The sequence below is a fragment of the Amphiprion ocellaris genome, chromosome 10 (assembly GCF_022539595.1).
Source record: "Amphiprion ocellaris isolate individual 3 ecotype Okinawa chromosome 10, ASM2253959v1, whole genome shotgun sequence".
NCBI lineage: Eukaryota > Metazoa > Chordata > Actinopteri > Pomacentridae > Amphiprion > Amphiprion ocellaris.
The window spans coordinates 11,019,047-11,033,207 of record NC_072775.1 but is presented as its reverse complement, the minus strand read 5'-3'; the positions used below and the strand labels follow the sequence as shown (position 1 = coordinate 11,033,207).

Below are 14,161 nucleotides of genomic sequence, written 5' to 3'. Positions count from 1 at the left end.
AAAACAGTGATTTATCAGTAAACTACAACTCCTAGATTTGATGTCCTTGCTGGTTTTTGGTCTTTCTGTACATAAAATGTAGTTCTGCTGTGTTAGGTACATGTTATATTGCCTCCAGCGTCGACATCATGAACAGAGGAGTCTGTCCTAACTCCAGGCTGTCTCTTTAAAGTATTTTTTTTAATAAGCTATCGTTACCCATAGTGCTCAGCTGGTGCACTGACCAGCACACTCTGCAACTAAATTTAGCGGGGCCACTCTGTCAACACAATTATTTTGCAAAGCCACCTCCTGGGAAACGACTAACCACGAGCTACATTGTTCTGAAGACTGAAGTCAACGGCTGCCTCCGCATGGGCCGGTTCTCAGTAACGATCACTGGAGTAAATCTCAAAATAACAAACCACCCTCTATCTCCAAGGGAAATTAGACTAAACAGCTCACACACGGCGCACGACATCATCAGCTTTTCTCATTTTAAATGACTTCATATTTACAGCAAGCCCACTTAATCTCGGAGTCAAAAACAGGCAGTTTTAGAATCTCTCACTGCAGTTTAGGAAACAGATGTACGCAGCTGGTTGTGTTTTTGAACCCATCCTAAATCCTATTCTCCTTTGTGCGTTGCCCTGGAAACAGAGCAGCTGTTTGGAGAACAGCTAATCCAGGCGACGTCACATTTCAGGATGAGGTGCCATAAATAAACATATAGATAATTCGCAGCGAGATGAAGTGAAGTGAGAATAGGGCGGCAGTTTCATGACCTCAAACCGACACCTTTACTTTGTATTATTAAAAGAACGGCTTTTAGTGACATGGCATTTGATGAAATTTCAATATTTTTAGATAAGAAAACACGCCTGTTGCTTTAGCAGAGAAGAAGATTCACATACTGTAAGGAATTTACAATGCATTTAGACACAATATGCAAAATTCAATAAAAGATGGTGTTAAAAATAGTACAAGAAATGGGTAAATACATCATCACACAGCAGTAGTGATGTTTGAGCTGAATTGGCTTCACTGTAACTCTGGGTTGGCAACTCAGGACTGGTTTAATCAGTGGCACGGCTGAAAACTGACGATCAGTTTTGGTTTTCTGTGAGGGTTTATGACATTTACGTCACGTCTGTTGACACTGACACAGGACCGGCCTCAGTTATTACTGTTAGCAGGGTGCCAGATGCCTCCGTGGATCAGACACAGAGGCCGTGATGCCTCTCTGGTCGGTGTCGGGGGGTATTCTTGGCTCTGCGTACCACATGTCAGAGGGAAAATGCCTAAAACGCAGTCATAGTGAGCACTATGCCAGTACACAGACTAAAACAAAGGTCCATTCCTTCATATATAAAGATGGTGTAAACTGCTTTTCTGCAAGATGCTGCCTATTCCACGCTAATGAGGGCTGCTCTGCTGCTCAGCACACTGTTGCTATGGAGAGGAAGAGCAAACATGCGGAAGGACCGATGCTTCTAATAACTTATAGCAAAGCAGTTTCGGTGCATTGCTCCATATGTGTGATGTGCACGGAAAACATTGTGGTTCAGAGCTCGCCACCTAAACCGTAAAACTAACAACAACTCAGACTTTGGCTGTTACTGTGACAATGTGCTGCACGTAGTCCGGAACTCTGTGGTGTGAACTGTTAAGTTTCCCACTCCCCCTCTTCATGACATTGGTTTTATATTCATTTTATGCTTTATTTAGCTTTAAAAAGTACATTTATGACAACATTATGTAAGATAATTGTTATCTCAACCTTTCCATCTCTGCTTTTCATGGTGATGCTGCATCTGTGTGTATTGACATTTAGACTGAAAGAGTGCTGCATAAATTATGGAGAACAATTTGAACTGTGCTCTTTAACCGCTTGGATCTTGTTTTTTTTTTTAATGCATAGATTAAAGAAATACTTTAACAGTTCATTAACATCTTTAACACTTTAGTTTTTGTACTAAACCAAGAAGATAGAATGGTTAATGAATGAGCTTCATAGGTGCTGGTCAGCAGATTTCATCTTTGGACGGACCCAGACCAGCTGTTTCCAGTGGTTTATATTAAGCTAAGCTAACCAGCTGTTGGTTGATAATTAATAAAGTTCAAAGTGTCAAAACAAATCAAATAAAAAGTGTTCATTAATGAGCTTTGATCTTTACGTCTCCGTGCTAAGCTACGCTAATTGTCTCCTAGCTGCAACCTCATTGGTGTTATCAGGCTTCTTCAAAGACAGCAAATAGGTGTATTTCCCAAAATGTCAGACTATAGCAGATAGTTTTACAGACTTTTCACACTTTTTTAAAATTATCTGTAGGTGGGAGAGCTACTTGGCCTTCAGTATCTAAAATCCTGGCTACAGCTCTGAAAGACAAGAGATTTTGCACCATTTTTGAGCGTTTCTTTCTTCACTCTATCTTTGATGCAGTAATAGACTAGTGCTGCTAAACTTTAAGCGGTAGTATTGCTAAAGTACCAATTAAAGTAAGTCCTCAAATTGTCCAACAGCATTTAGTTCTTTGAAGAAGGACCTGCATGGCGGGTTTGATGGTTGTACTTTCATTATGTCTCAGTTTTGTGGAGTTTGTTGCTGCACATGTTGACTGACTTAATTATACAGTGAAGTAGTCACGTTGGGATGTCCCAGTGTTGAGGATAACTGTGATATTTTTAAGGAGATTAAATATTGATATCTTGATAATAATACACACGACAATATAGTAAATATTCCAGCAGCTAAGAACTCTGTGGCTGACAAGAAGATGAGGAAGCATTATGGTTACAGACTCTCTTCACCTACATACACTCGTATTTTGATTTAAACAAAGTTAAAGAATGTGACTTTCTATAAAAAAAGTTTGGCCATGCTCATCATGCAATCAACAGTCCTAGTTTGTAGGTAGAAACCCATGCAGACTCTAAAACAGAAATGACTAGACGGGGAATCTAACTTTAAACCAAAATGTCACAGAAAGATCTGCTAAGTTACTTGTAAAGGAACAACTAAATGAGTTGTGTAGTCAAACTATCGCTGTGTTTCCTAATATACATTCCCTGAGCTCATGTTTCCGAGGCCCACGACAAAGAACAGAGTTATTCACTAACAGAGTGCATATTTTATTTCAATAAAAAACGTTTTTCACAAATGTAAATAAACCATTTAACCATTACATAACCCCCCACCCCCCTACCCCCCCAGCACAAGAACCGTTTGTTGAGTCTTTTCAGTTACACATGTGCTCTACTTTAGCACTTCATGACATGGAGACATTTTTAGCTTTGACATGTCACTGATCTGCTGTATATTTGTCTTACGCTGACTCACACATCAATGACACCCAGATGTGCCGCTTCTGTTTCACATCATCATCTCTTTTCATAATACAGACCTCCTATAAGCCCATCAGTTTTTAACAAAGCACGATTATTTTGACTCTGGTGAAATAGGGAAATGCCAGCGTTACAAATTTTGGCAAGCCTTTTATGTATCACAGTAGTGGATGAGTGCAAAATTAACAAAAATGAGGAGGTACAGTCTTGATTAACTGACTGAGATGAAAATGAGCTGACTGGTTTGTGAGAGGATTGGGTTTGAATTGGAACAACATGTAAATGGCATCACTTCAGAACCTTTTTTCACATTGTACTGTCAGTGCAGAGCCAGTGTTGACATTTTTTAACCACAGAGACTAGAAGTCCTTTATTTGTTGGTGATTTCTTACTAACAGTGACGTAAAACGTCGGCTCTCTCTGGCGTCTCGCACAACACAGAACACAGTGCTTTGACATGGATGTCCGACTGAAAGGACTGAGGTAATATTCACAGCAATGACCTCATTTTATGACCTACAGTATGGCACATTCTCGCTCTCTCTGTCACGCACTGACACACACACACACACCTGACTAATACTACAAAAAGGCTGCTTTGCAAGGGTAGGTGTTCGTGTATGAGGGTTTGCAAAGGAGAGCCATTTTCACGGCGGTGCAGTACAGCCTCCCCATGAGTCCCGAGGTGCTCTGTTTGACCTGTGGGTGTGTCGCTGTTTTCCACAGGTCGTAAATGTCCTCTACATGGCCGTGTGACGTCATCATCTGGTTGTAGATACATGGGTGGTAAGGCGCCTTGCCCTCCCCTGAGAAATAGACGTGCTCCTGTGGCGACACGCCGATGGCATTGGCGCAGATGCCCATGAACACATCATCTATGTAAAGCGAGGCATTCAGGGTCAGTGTGGCATGGTAGATTCTGTCCGCTACGTCGCTGGAGACGACATAGCCGGCCCCAGCCGTGTAGTCAGGGTAAGAAAACCACTGGTACATCTCAAAGGGAACGTAGTATTTGCTGTCTTTGCTGCGGATGGGCGGTGCCCCTCTGTGCACTCGGCCGATCCAAAAGTCTGTGATGCCTTTGCTGCTCACGTCTTGCAGGTAGCTCACCAGGTTGGGCATGTGGATGAAGATGTCGTCATCAGCGGTCATGAAGAAGCGTGCGTGTGCGCAGCGATTGTGCATCCAGTGAAACTGCAGGATCAGCTTCAGGGTCAGATTGTGGAAGGAGTCTAAAAAGTCTTGCTGGACCAAATCGCCATAGACACGGTCCTCTTGGATGAGCTGGTCCTGGAAGCCGACGCCACTCCTCTTGCTCCACAAAGGCTCCTCCTTCTTGGTCTGAATTGCTCCCAAGGCGAACACCACCTTGACCGTCACTCCCAGCACGTTTTTAATGTAGGTCTCATTACCCCAGGTGGATCTGATGGCATTTCGCCTCTCAATATTATCTGGGGATGTCTTGACAAAGAGGAGGAGGAGGACGTCCTCATTGCTGCACTTCTCAGGGTGGTCCAGCAGGTAGTGGAAGCTGCTGAAACTTCTGGCCTGCTCACGTGAGATGGTGAGGCTCTTGTTGATGTAGGTGAAGCGGTTGACCAGGTAGCGGTACGAGTATGACTTGACGTGGTTCACAACGTTGTTGTCCAGCTGCTCCCAGCAAACCATCACCACTGACAGCACCAGGCATGTGGTCATCAGCTGCACACATTGGCATTTTCGTATCCGGCGGAAATTCACAAACATCCTGGAATCTGGTCACCCGGTGGCGGTGGTCCCTGTCTGGTTGGAGATAGAAGTGAGGCAGCTGATTGTGTCAGTGTGTTTGAAGGAGGCGAGATAACAGAGGTTGAGAGAGTTGTTCCAGTGCCTCAGAGCAGCATTTGCTGGGTCTTCCATCCTAGGGGTTCCACATTCAGCAGCAGGCATGGGCAGTGGTGGGAGTCACTGGGCTTGCTGGGAAACATCCTCCATTGCAGCAGAATCGCTCACACGCTCAGAGTCGTCCAGCAGCTGGAGAGTCATTTTTCACCCATGAATCTTCTGGTTCTGTGAAGAGAGAGCACATTGACATCTGTGACTTCATCAAATACTTGTAACACTTTTGTAGGAGGCACAAAAGTGGAACTACTGCTTCCTTTTTAATTCAAAAGCGGGAAGTGATAATGTCCAAAATAACGTATTTTCTCAATGTCTTCTTGGCCAATATCTGTGACAAACGTTGAGTTACGTTTCTTGTTCTACTGTCATGCTCACATTTTACAAGAATTCATCATGTGTTGCCACAAGCAGGATTTCTGCACACAATCAACTAAAGCTTTTAATCACCCAAGGACGCGTGGAAAATGCTATTTAATTATTCAAATAAGCAAGTCTCTCTCAGTGAAGTATGTCCACACTTAGACCACGGTATCCATCGTTCAGAAAGAGAAAGTATGGGCACTCGTTCATTTACACTATGCCTACTACTATGCTTCTTCTTGCGGCTGGATTGGAACTTTACATTTGACTAAACCCACTTCTGTTTAGTGTTCTGTGCAGGAATAGTAACGTTAGCTGAAAAGTGAGGTGGGGTAAAAGGGTGGGGGGCGGGGGGGTATACTGAATGCAAAAGCCAACACAGCAAATGCTGCAATACAAGCTCGTCCATAATGGAGGGGTTTAAGGCACAGACCCACTGAAATCGCTGAGAGTCATGGAAAGCATTTGGACACAATGGACAGTGTCAGAATAGCTCGGCAGCACAATGCGGGACGAGAATAGCCTGCTTCCGTCTGAGCCCGGGCTAAAACCAAGGGGGGATCATGATGGGCCCGGGGCCTGGGACTCCCACTGCGCCCCGGGAGCTTTTTAAACATCACTGGATAGCCTGTGCCTAATGGGGTCACTGGCTTAGAATGGCTCTCTTTTCTCTCTGCCTGATAATGAGAAACTCTGCTTCACCTCTGATTCACACCAGCCTCCCGCTCTTCCTCAGAAACGATTCCCGTTACACGGTGTTTACAGCCAACCTGACATAAAACACGTCTGTCATATATTAATATACAGCTCTTGTCAGCTATGTGGACACAGGTAATGGATCTTTATTGGCCAACATGGAGATAACTGCACATACTTGTTGGACTGTGACCTATGCATGTATGATATGTCAGTCAGAAAGGGCATGCAACGGGGCGGGAAACCTTGCAGACTTATGCTTCTGGACATAAACACGATAAAAAAAATCATTCTACATCTATAGAAAACAGAGTAAATGGTTTTTATAGTGAATTTTTTTTGCTAGAGAGCAGGCAGCTTAAAGCAACTCGCAGCTAATAAAAACATAGTTCCTGGGAAAACAAGTTGTGGAGGAAAACAATTCAGAAATATGGACAAATAGCACAAAAGCTCAATGGGAATTCATGTTTTTTTTTCCCCGTTTTGTCACTGGATGGAAGTGGCCTTTTAAGGGAGAAACATATTCAGCTGTTCAGCCACATAACACAATTTCTTTTGCTTACTGTCTTTAAAGTCACACATACATATACATACCAGGTTACAGTATATCAGAAAATGCAGTTTTGTCCACTAGTTGTTCAGTAAAAACATTGCTAAACATGGTCTTGTTAGATGAAATTCAGATCAACTTCAAAAAAGCATATAAAACCAGACTACTGATAATTTGTCTGATTATCACCCACAGAGCTCATGTGACAGGTGTCATCTGCTAAGTGTGACTGAATTTAACTGCCATTGCATTTCCCAAGCATGAGTTACTAAATGATAGTTTTCACTGCTTAAAAATGTCACCTACATTTATAAGGCCTTCACATTTATTCCTCAGTGACTACTATTTTGTCGTATTTGTGCTTTAGCCTCAGCAGCAGTGCACTTCGGTGACTTTAATTTACTTTTAGGATATTGACTGAAGGTGTTACTGCTGTCGCGTTGGTCAAACAGGTTGTCTCTACTGCAGCGAGCACAAACACGAGCGTCGGCCCTCGCTCTTCTAAGCTGCATCTAAAACAAGCGCCGTGAAAGTGAACCACCCCATAAGCATATTTAGAAAGTCACCATTTGTGTATAAATAGATTTGAAGCACAGAAGCAGAGTAGGAGGGAGGGGAGAAGAAAAACATACCATCAGCCGAAGGATCATTCCAACACTCACCGGCAAAGGAGAATATCTGCGTGTGAATCCAACACAGTGGCAGCAAATCTTCTTTCCCTCCCTGAGTCTCCTTCTCCGCTGCTTGAAGTTTACTTTTTCCTTCAGATGACAGGAGGCGAAACGCTTGTCAGAATCAGGCATCAATCCTTAGTGAAACAGTCAAAGGCTCTGTGTGGGGGAACAGTGTGTGTCTGTGTGGGGAATATCTGTGAAGTGGTGTGAGAGTATGTTTTCTTCTGATCCTTCCACTGGCCTGAGTGTAGACTGTAAGTTGCTTGTAAATGAGCCGGTTGCCTTGGCTCTGGTCTCTCCCCTCCCTCACTCGTTCCCTCCCTCCCTCCCTCCCTCCCTATCAGTGCAGTCTGTGTAGGTGGTAGTAGAGCAGAGGGAGGATGTGATGAGAGAGAGCTCTGCCCTGTTCCTCATCTTTGTGCTAGGACACCCGAAAAGGTGTAGTAGGTGAAGAATCTTTATCTGATGTGAAGCATTAGTTGCAGAATTTTCTGTAAAGTGGCATACAGTGCGACAGAAATCTTCTGTTTTTGGATATATTTGTCACACTTAAATGTTTCAGATCATTACAATAATTTTAATAAGACAAAGATAACCCGAGAAAACACAAAATGCAGTTTTTAAATGATGATGATTTTGTTTTTGAAGGAAAAATATTGTCCAGCCCATCTTGGAACCCCACCCCAAAGGAGAAGCTCTCCAATCTCGTTATACACTGTATAATGACAATAAAGCATGTTCTATTCTGTTCTATTCTATTCTATTCTTGCCCTATGTGAAAAAGTAACTGCCCCCTTAGATACCAATCTACCAAATTAATTTGCCAACTGATTTCAGTCTCACCATCCACACTCACATCTGATTACTGCCAGGCTTGTTGAATCTACATCATTAAATAGAACCTGTCTGAGTTTGTGAAGTAGCTAAAGGCTCTCAAAAAGCTGCACATGATGCCACGTTCTAAAGAGATTCAAGAACAGATGTGAAATAAAGTCATTGGCATTTATCAGTCTGGAGAGTTACAAAGCCATTGCTAAGTCTCTGGGACTCCAGTAAACCTGATTGAGAGACACTATCCACAAAACATGGACCAGTGGTGAACCTTCCTAGGAGTGGCCCAACTACCAACATTTCTCCAAGAGGGCGTCAATGTCTAATTCAGGAGGTCACAAAAGAACCTAGACGAACATCAAAAGATCTGCAGACCTCACTGGCCTCAGTTAAGGTCCGTCTAGATGATTCCACAATAAAGAAGACACTGGGAGAATATGGCGACATAGGAGAGTTGCAAGAACAACAGCAACTACTAGATGAGCAACTACTGGATGAGCCCCAAGACTTTTGGGATAACATCCTGAGAACCTGATGAGTGAAAAGTCCAGCTTTTTGGAAGACATGGATCCCGTTACATCTGGCGTAAAGCTAATACTGCATTCCACAAGAAAAACATGATACCAGCAGTGAAACATGGTGGTGGTCTTGTGATGGTTTGAGGACCTGAACGACTTGTCATAATTGTTTGAGCCATGAATTCTGCTCTCTATCAGAAAATCCTCCTGGAGAATATCCACCATCAGTTCATGACCTAAAGCTCAAGAACAAATGGTTTATACAGCAAGACAATGACCCAAAGCACACAAGCAAGTCCACCTCTGAGTGGCTCAAAGAGAACAAAATGAAGGTTTTCGAGTGGCCGAGTCACAGTCCAGACTTCAATCCAATAGAGATGCAGTGGTAAGACATTAACAGGCAGTTTGTGCTCGAAAACCATCTAATGTGACTGAATTAAAATTATTCTGCAGAGAGTGGGTCAAAGTTAATCCATGATGATGTAAAAGACTGATCACAAGCTATCGCAAACATTTAACTGTAGTTGCTGCTGCCAAAGGTGGCCCAACCAGCTATTAGGCTTAGGGGGGCAAATACTCTTTCACAGTTAAATAGTGTAATAAATTATCATTTAAAAATTGCATTTTGTGGGTTATCTTTGTCTAATATGCTATAAATGTGAATATCAGTTTGATGATCTGAAACATTTACGTGTGACAAATATGCAAAAATAGAAGATTTCTGTGACAAAGTACACAGTCTGCTCAAAAGTGACAATTTGCTGTTCATATTTCTGATGCCTTTGATTTGAATACTTTTGCAAGCCTGCACTGTAGCAAAGACATGCAAAGCATCCTCCATACCTTTACAAAGAATTTTCAGGATTTCCTGGAGCGTTTAAATTCTGGCACTGAATAAATAAACACTGTTATTCTCTCTATCAGCTAACGGAAACACTTTCCATTTCTCCACTTTGGGATTAAACATCAGTGCTACTCATCCTTAAGGGACTGGTCCAGCTACATGCCCCCTAGACTGAAATTCACAACAAAGTCTCTGCATGACTTTGAAGACCCCATTCAAATGTGTATTAGTTTTAGTCAACTTTGATTCACTAGATATTTTTTTTAGCTAGTTTTGGTCAGTGACATTTAGTCTCATTTTTGCATTTTGTATTTTGTCAAATCATCTAAGCAGTTTAAGACCACAGCCGTCTCTAGCTTTGTGTACAGATACCATGGCTCCAGGCATTATTCTTGGATATGGAAAGGTTAGTGGAAAAGGTTAAATGTCCATGTCTCTCTGTAATGATATAAAAGATGGCATATCTTCTGTAAATCCAGTCATCATTTCCAAACTCTGAACCACTCTGTCTGTCCAACTCACCTAGCATTACAACTCCATGCTCACTAAAATCCAGTTTACTGTCTAGGTTTAGCTTGAAAAGAGATGCTAAATTGATGGAATAAACATTTTTTTTTTACAACATTAGCAGAAGGAGAGTCGTCAGTAAACCTGAACTGACTCATCGATAGTGACAGCAACATGAACATCTGACTGTAGTGAAGTCAACATTACATTCACATCATCTGTTACATTAACAATAGCTTACCTTTTTAAAAAAAAAAAGTCAGCTGCTACCTGCCTATTCACAGTTTGTCTCAGCAGTGTTGTTGCAGTTTGTCATCGCAATTTGTAGGTAAGTTCATAAGTCTGTCGTATTTCAGGAACCATCAGATGATTTCACAGCCTGACTCACCACATCATGCAATATAATGAGTTTATTAGTTAGCAGCAGTTCAACTAGTAAATCGACTGAACAGAATAAAGTTGGGGGCAGTAGAAAAGAATTCAGAGCTGCAGGTAACTGAAAAACACTTCCTGTCAAAACAGTCATTAGTTATTTGTCTGTCTTGAGCATTATTGTTTCAGTTTTGTCTACAAAAAGAGTGAAACATTTTTTCATAGTTCTATAGTTTCATAGTTTTAATTCACATAATTCCACTGCTAAGTTTCTCAGTTTGTTTTTTCGTATGCTTGAACGCACATCTGGGGTGAAATAATCAGTCATCGCCATGGCTGAGCAGCTTATAGTGTTCAAGCTGCAGCGTATGAAAATAAAGTCTCAGATTCAGACTTCTGAGGTTTCAGTGTTTGGGCAGAGTTGTAAGTGAGCTGGTGTGCTCGAGCTGCAGCGAGTGAAGAGTGGCGAGCCCACTTTTAGTCATTCTTTCATTCATTTAACTTTGAGTGGAGACAGATTCAGGGACTAGAAATCAACCGTGTCGAGCAACATCTAAGTAATTTTACAGTAGAAAGAGATTCTTTTCATAGATAAACTTCTAAATATGTAACATTGCTACAAAGAGATGAGTTTCTGAGGGGTTAAATCAACAACCAGCGTTGGCATGTGCCGTTTGATAATGAGATAAACATGCAAATGTGTGCAGACAGCAGGAAGTATTAGTTTTAGAGAGCAAGTGAAGGAAAATGATGTAAGCTCTTTCACAGCTATTATTTTTATTAGGTAATATTCTATTTTATGGAGTCCTATAATTTCCCAATATGTTTCCCAGAGAGAACTGTGTAATTTTGTTCTAATTATGTATTTATTTTTAGTTTTTTTAGAAGGACACAGGAAATTATATAATAATTACCCTACATAAAAACTACTGGCCATGTCATGGAATTTGTGTTTCCCTCGGGATATGCTGCAATAACTTTCTTGAAGTTTTAATGTAGCGCCATCATCAGGTCAGTTTTTCAAATTGTTGGGTTTGGTTTTATCTGCACTTATTGTCTGTTTAGCGCAGCAACACAAGCAGGCAGCTTCCAATCCATCAAACCTCCTTTAAATAAAGCAGCCTGCCCAGAATTTCACCTGAGAGCTCCGCAAGCAACTGGTACAGGAGATGGATGTCTAAAAATACACTAAATGACCTGATTAGAGAAAAGAAATGTTTGTCAGGAGGTCACAGATGTAGGAGACTACAGTGTGAGACAGTCAGGACCTGCAGAGCGCAGGACTAATGCATCACAGGATTTTTCAAGGAGAGTGTGAAGGAAAAGTGATGTGAAGGCTTGACGACTCACATGCTCACTGGAATGCACACATGCTTAATTTGTTGCAGACGCTAAAGTTTTTTTTTTTACCCTTTCTCTTGTGCACCAATGAAAGCTTGAGATTACTTTTTAAGTATAGCTGAAGAAGTCTGATAGCTGGCTTACCTTACTAACAAATTACTGCCTATTAAAATACTAAATCACCATAACAAGAGTTCGGTTTGAACACTAAATAATATGGAAATACAGCATTATGGAAATCAAATTCAGGTTTGATTAAGTTGTAAACTTAACCAATCATGCTCTATCAGAGCTTTCATAAAAATGACAGTTTCTTAGTCACATTTATGACTGAAACTAATCAGAAACTGCCAATTAACTTCCGCTTCCTCAGTATCTTTACTCCCGATTGCCTTGATTGTGATGAAACAATATTTCTGAAGCTGATTGGATAAACACTGTGTTCTTCTCTATCAGCAAACAGAAAACGCTCTTTATCTCTTCACTGTTGAATTGTCAGTGTCACTCTTGCCTAACAGCCAGAAGGGGCTGCCCCGGCAAGCTAAAATGCAAATTAAAATGCAAAGTAAGTGAAGGAAAACAGCTGGAGTTGGTGAATATCTTTTTTTTTGTCTTTTATTTATTGAGTATTTTGTGGGTCCTGTAATTTCGTAGTAGTTTGTTCCTCAGAGAGAACTGGTAATTTGGAACTAATTATGTTTATATTTTTAGTTTTTCACGTCGTGAAACCTGGTGTGCGTTTCCCTTAGGATAAAATTTAATTGCATGAGTGTGGCTTACAAACATCTATAGCACTGAGGTGTTCTGTAGAAGCGGCCTAGTTTCACAGTCCCACTTCTCACACAAATCTAAACCACACCATGCTCCTTGCAACATAGATTTATGTGGTTGTAGTGCACATACTCAAGCAAACGAATTAAATACAATGTTGAGTTTGGTGTACTTCACTTGACTGTTTCCATTTTAAGATATTTCATAATTTCACTCCAAAACAATTGAGGCAAATATTGTGCTTTTTACTCCACTACGGTTATTTGATAACTTTAGCTACTTTGCAAATTTAATTTAATGACGCAAAATGTATCAACAACAAAATAATGATTTGATATTATAGCTTAAGATACAATTTCATTGAACCCAGACGGGAAACTGACAAGTTACCCTGCAATTCTAAATTAGTAAAATGACCTTTACAAGCTTGAACATTAAGTGGTGAACACATTCCTGCATCAATAACTAAAATCCAAAATTAGACATTGCACTAAAATATGTCATTTTGCATGAGGAGTACTTCAACTTGTGCTACTTTACATAAACTTTGATGCTAATGCTTTTGTACTTTTATCAAAGTAAAAATTGTAACGCATGACTTTTACTTGCAACGCCTTGGTTACTTTAGTACTTCCTCCGCTTTTGTCTACGGAAGAGTCAGTCAGTTCTCAAATTTACAATTTAAGTGTTTACATTTTAATTAAATAATTTGAATTTTTTTAACGCTCATTTAATAGCAACATCAAACACGAACATGCTACGAACAAACACTGTCTCCTCAGAGGTAACGGCAGCTTAGCTAGCTAAAACTGATATTTAAACTTTCAGAAACAGCTCACATTCGCAATATGTTGCTGCTGTTTCCATATAAATATCAATTTAGTGTTGTGTAAGACATATTTTAGCTTTCAGTTGTTTTTTTCCCCATAAAACAACAACGTAGCTCCAAGCTAATGACAATAAGCTAACTTCACTTTGTTCACCTGTCGGCTAGCCGCTCGAGCTAAAGTCATTTTAGATGGGGATATTCAAACGCTATTTACAGGAAATGTATTAAATTCAAAATGTTTTCACTGTTTGTCATGTGAGCGGTTGTTCGTACCTGACACTACGGTTCTTACCACAGCAACAATATGGAGCTCCACAGCCGCTGCTTGGCGACTGAACGAACTTCGCCGTTTCTACCTGACAAGTTCTCTCCGCTGGGAAGAACCAAACCGCCTTACAAGTGAGGGGGGTCTGTATGCACTAGTCATGCCAATATAGTGATATTAATACACAAAACAATATTTTTGGTGTCTTTTTTCTTAACATTAATTTAACGAAAATACTTAATTTGAGAATAAAATGTAAACATTTCTTTCCTCATCCAATCTGAAAAATCAGCTCGAGCATATCCCCCTTCGATTAAATGTGCACTACGCCTCAGCCCTACCAACCAAGTACAGGCTACCTAGCAATTAAAATAATCGAGCTCCAGCAACACCCCAGG

The 14,161-nt window shown here is 40.9% G+C and overlaps 1 protein-coding gene across 3 annotated transcripts; it reads right to left on the bottom strand.

Annotated features, from left to right (window-relative positions):
* Nucleotides 1-3,144: 3,144 nt before the first annotated feature.
* On the bottom strand, nt 3,145-13,878 carry b3gnt5b (UDP-GlcNAc:betaGal beta-1,3-N-acetylglucosaminyltransferase 5b). Of its 3 annotated transcripts, XM_023289654.3 has the most exons (3): nt 13,772-13,878; nt 7,474-7,572; nt 3,145-5,373 (listed from the first exon to the last, which is right to left on the bottom strand). In XM_023289654.3, the coding sequence occupies exon 3, from the start codon at nt 5,068-5,070 to the stop codon at nt 3,907-3,909; it is 1,164 nt and encodes a 387-aa protein (XP_023145422.2). In that variant the 5' UTR covers nt 5,071-5,373; nt 7,474-7,572; nt 13,772-13,878; the 3' UTR covers nt 3,145-3,906. The 3 variants fall into 3 exon arrangements, with proteins under 3 accessions (XP_023145422.2, XP_035812889.2, XP_035812888.2); XM_035956996.2 differs by lacking the exon at nt 13,772-13,878 and having other exon boundaries at nt 7,444-7,764; XM_035956995.2 differs by lacking the exon at nt 13,772-13,878 and having other exon boundaries at nt 7,474-7,764.
* Nucleotides 13,879-14,161: the final 283 nt, after the last annotated feature.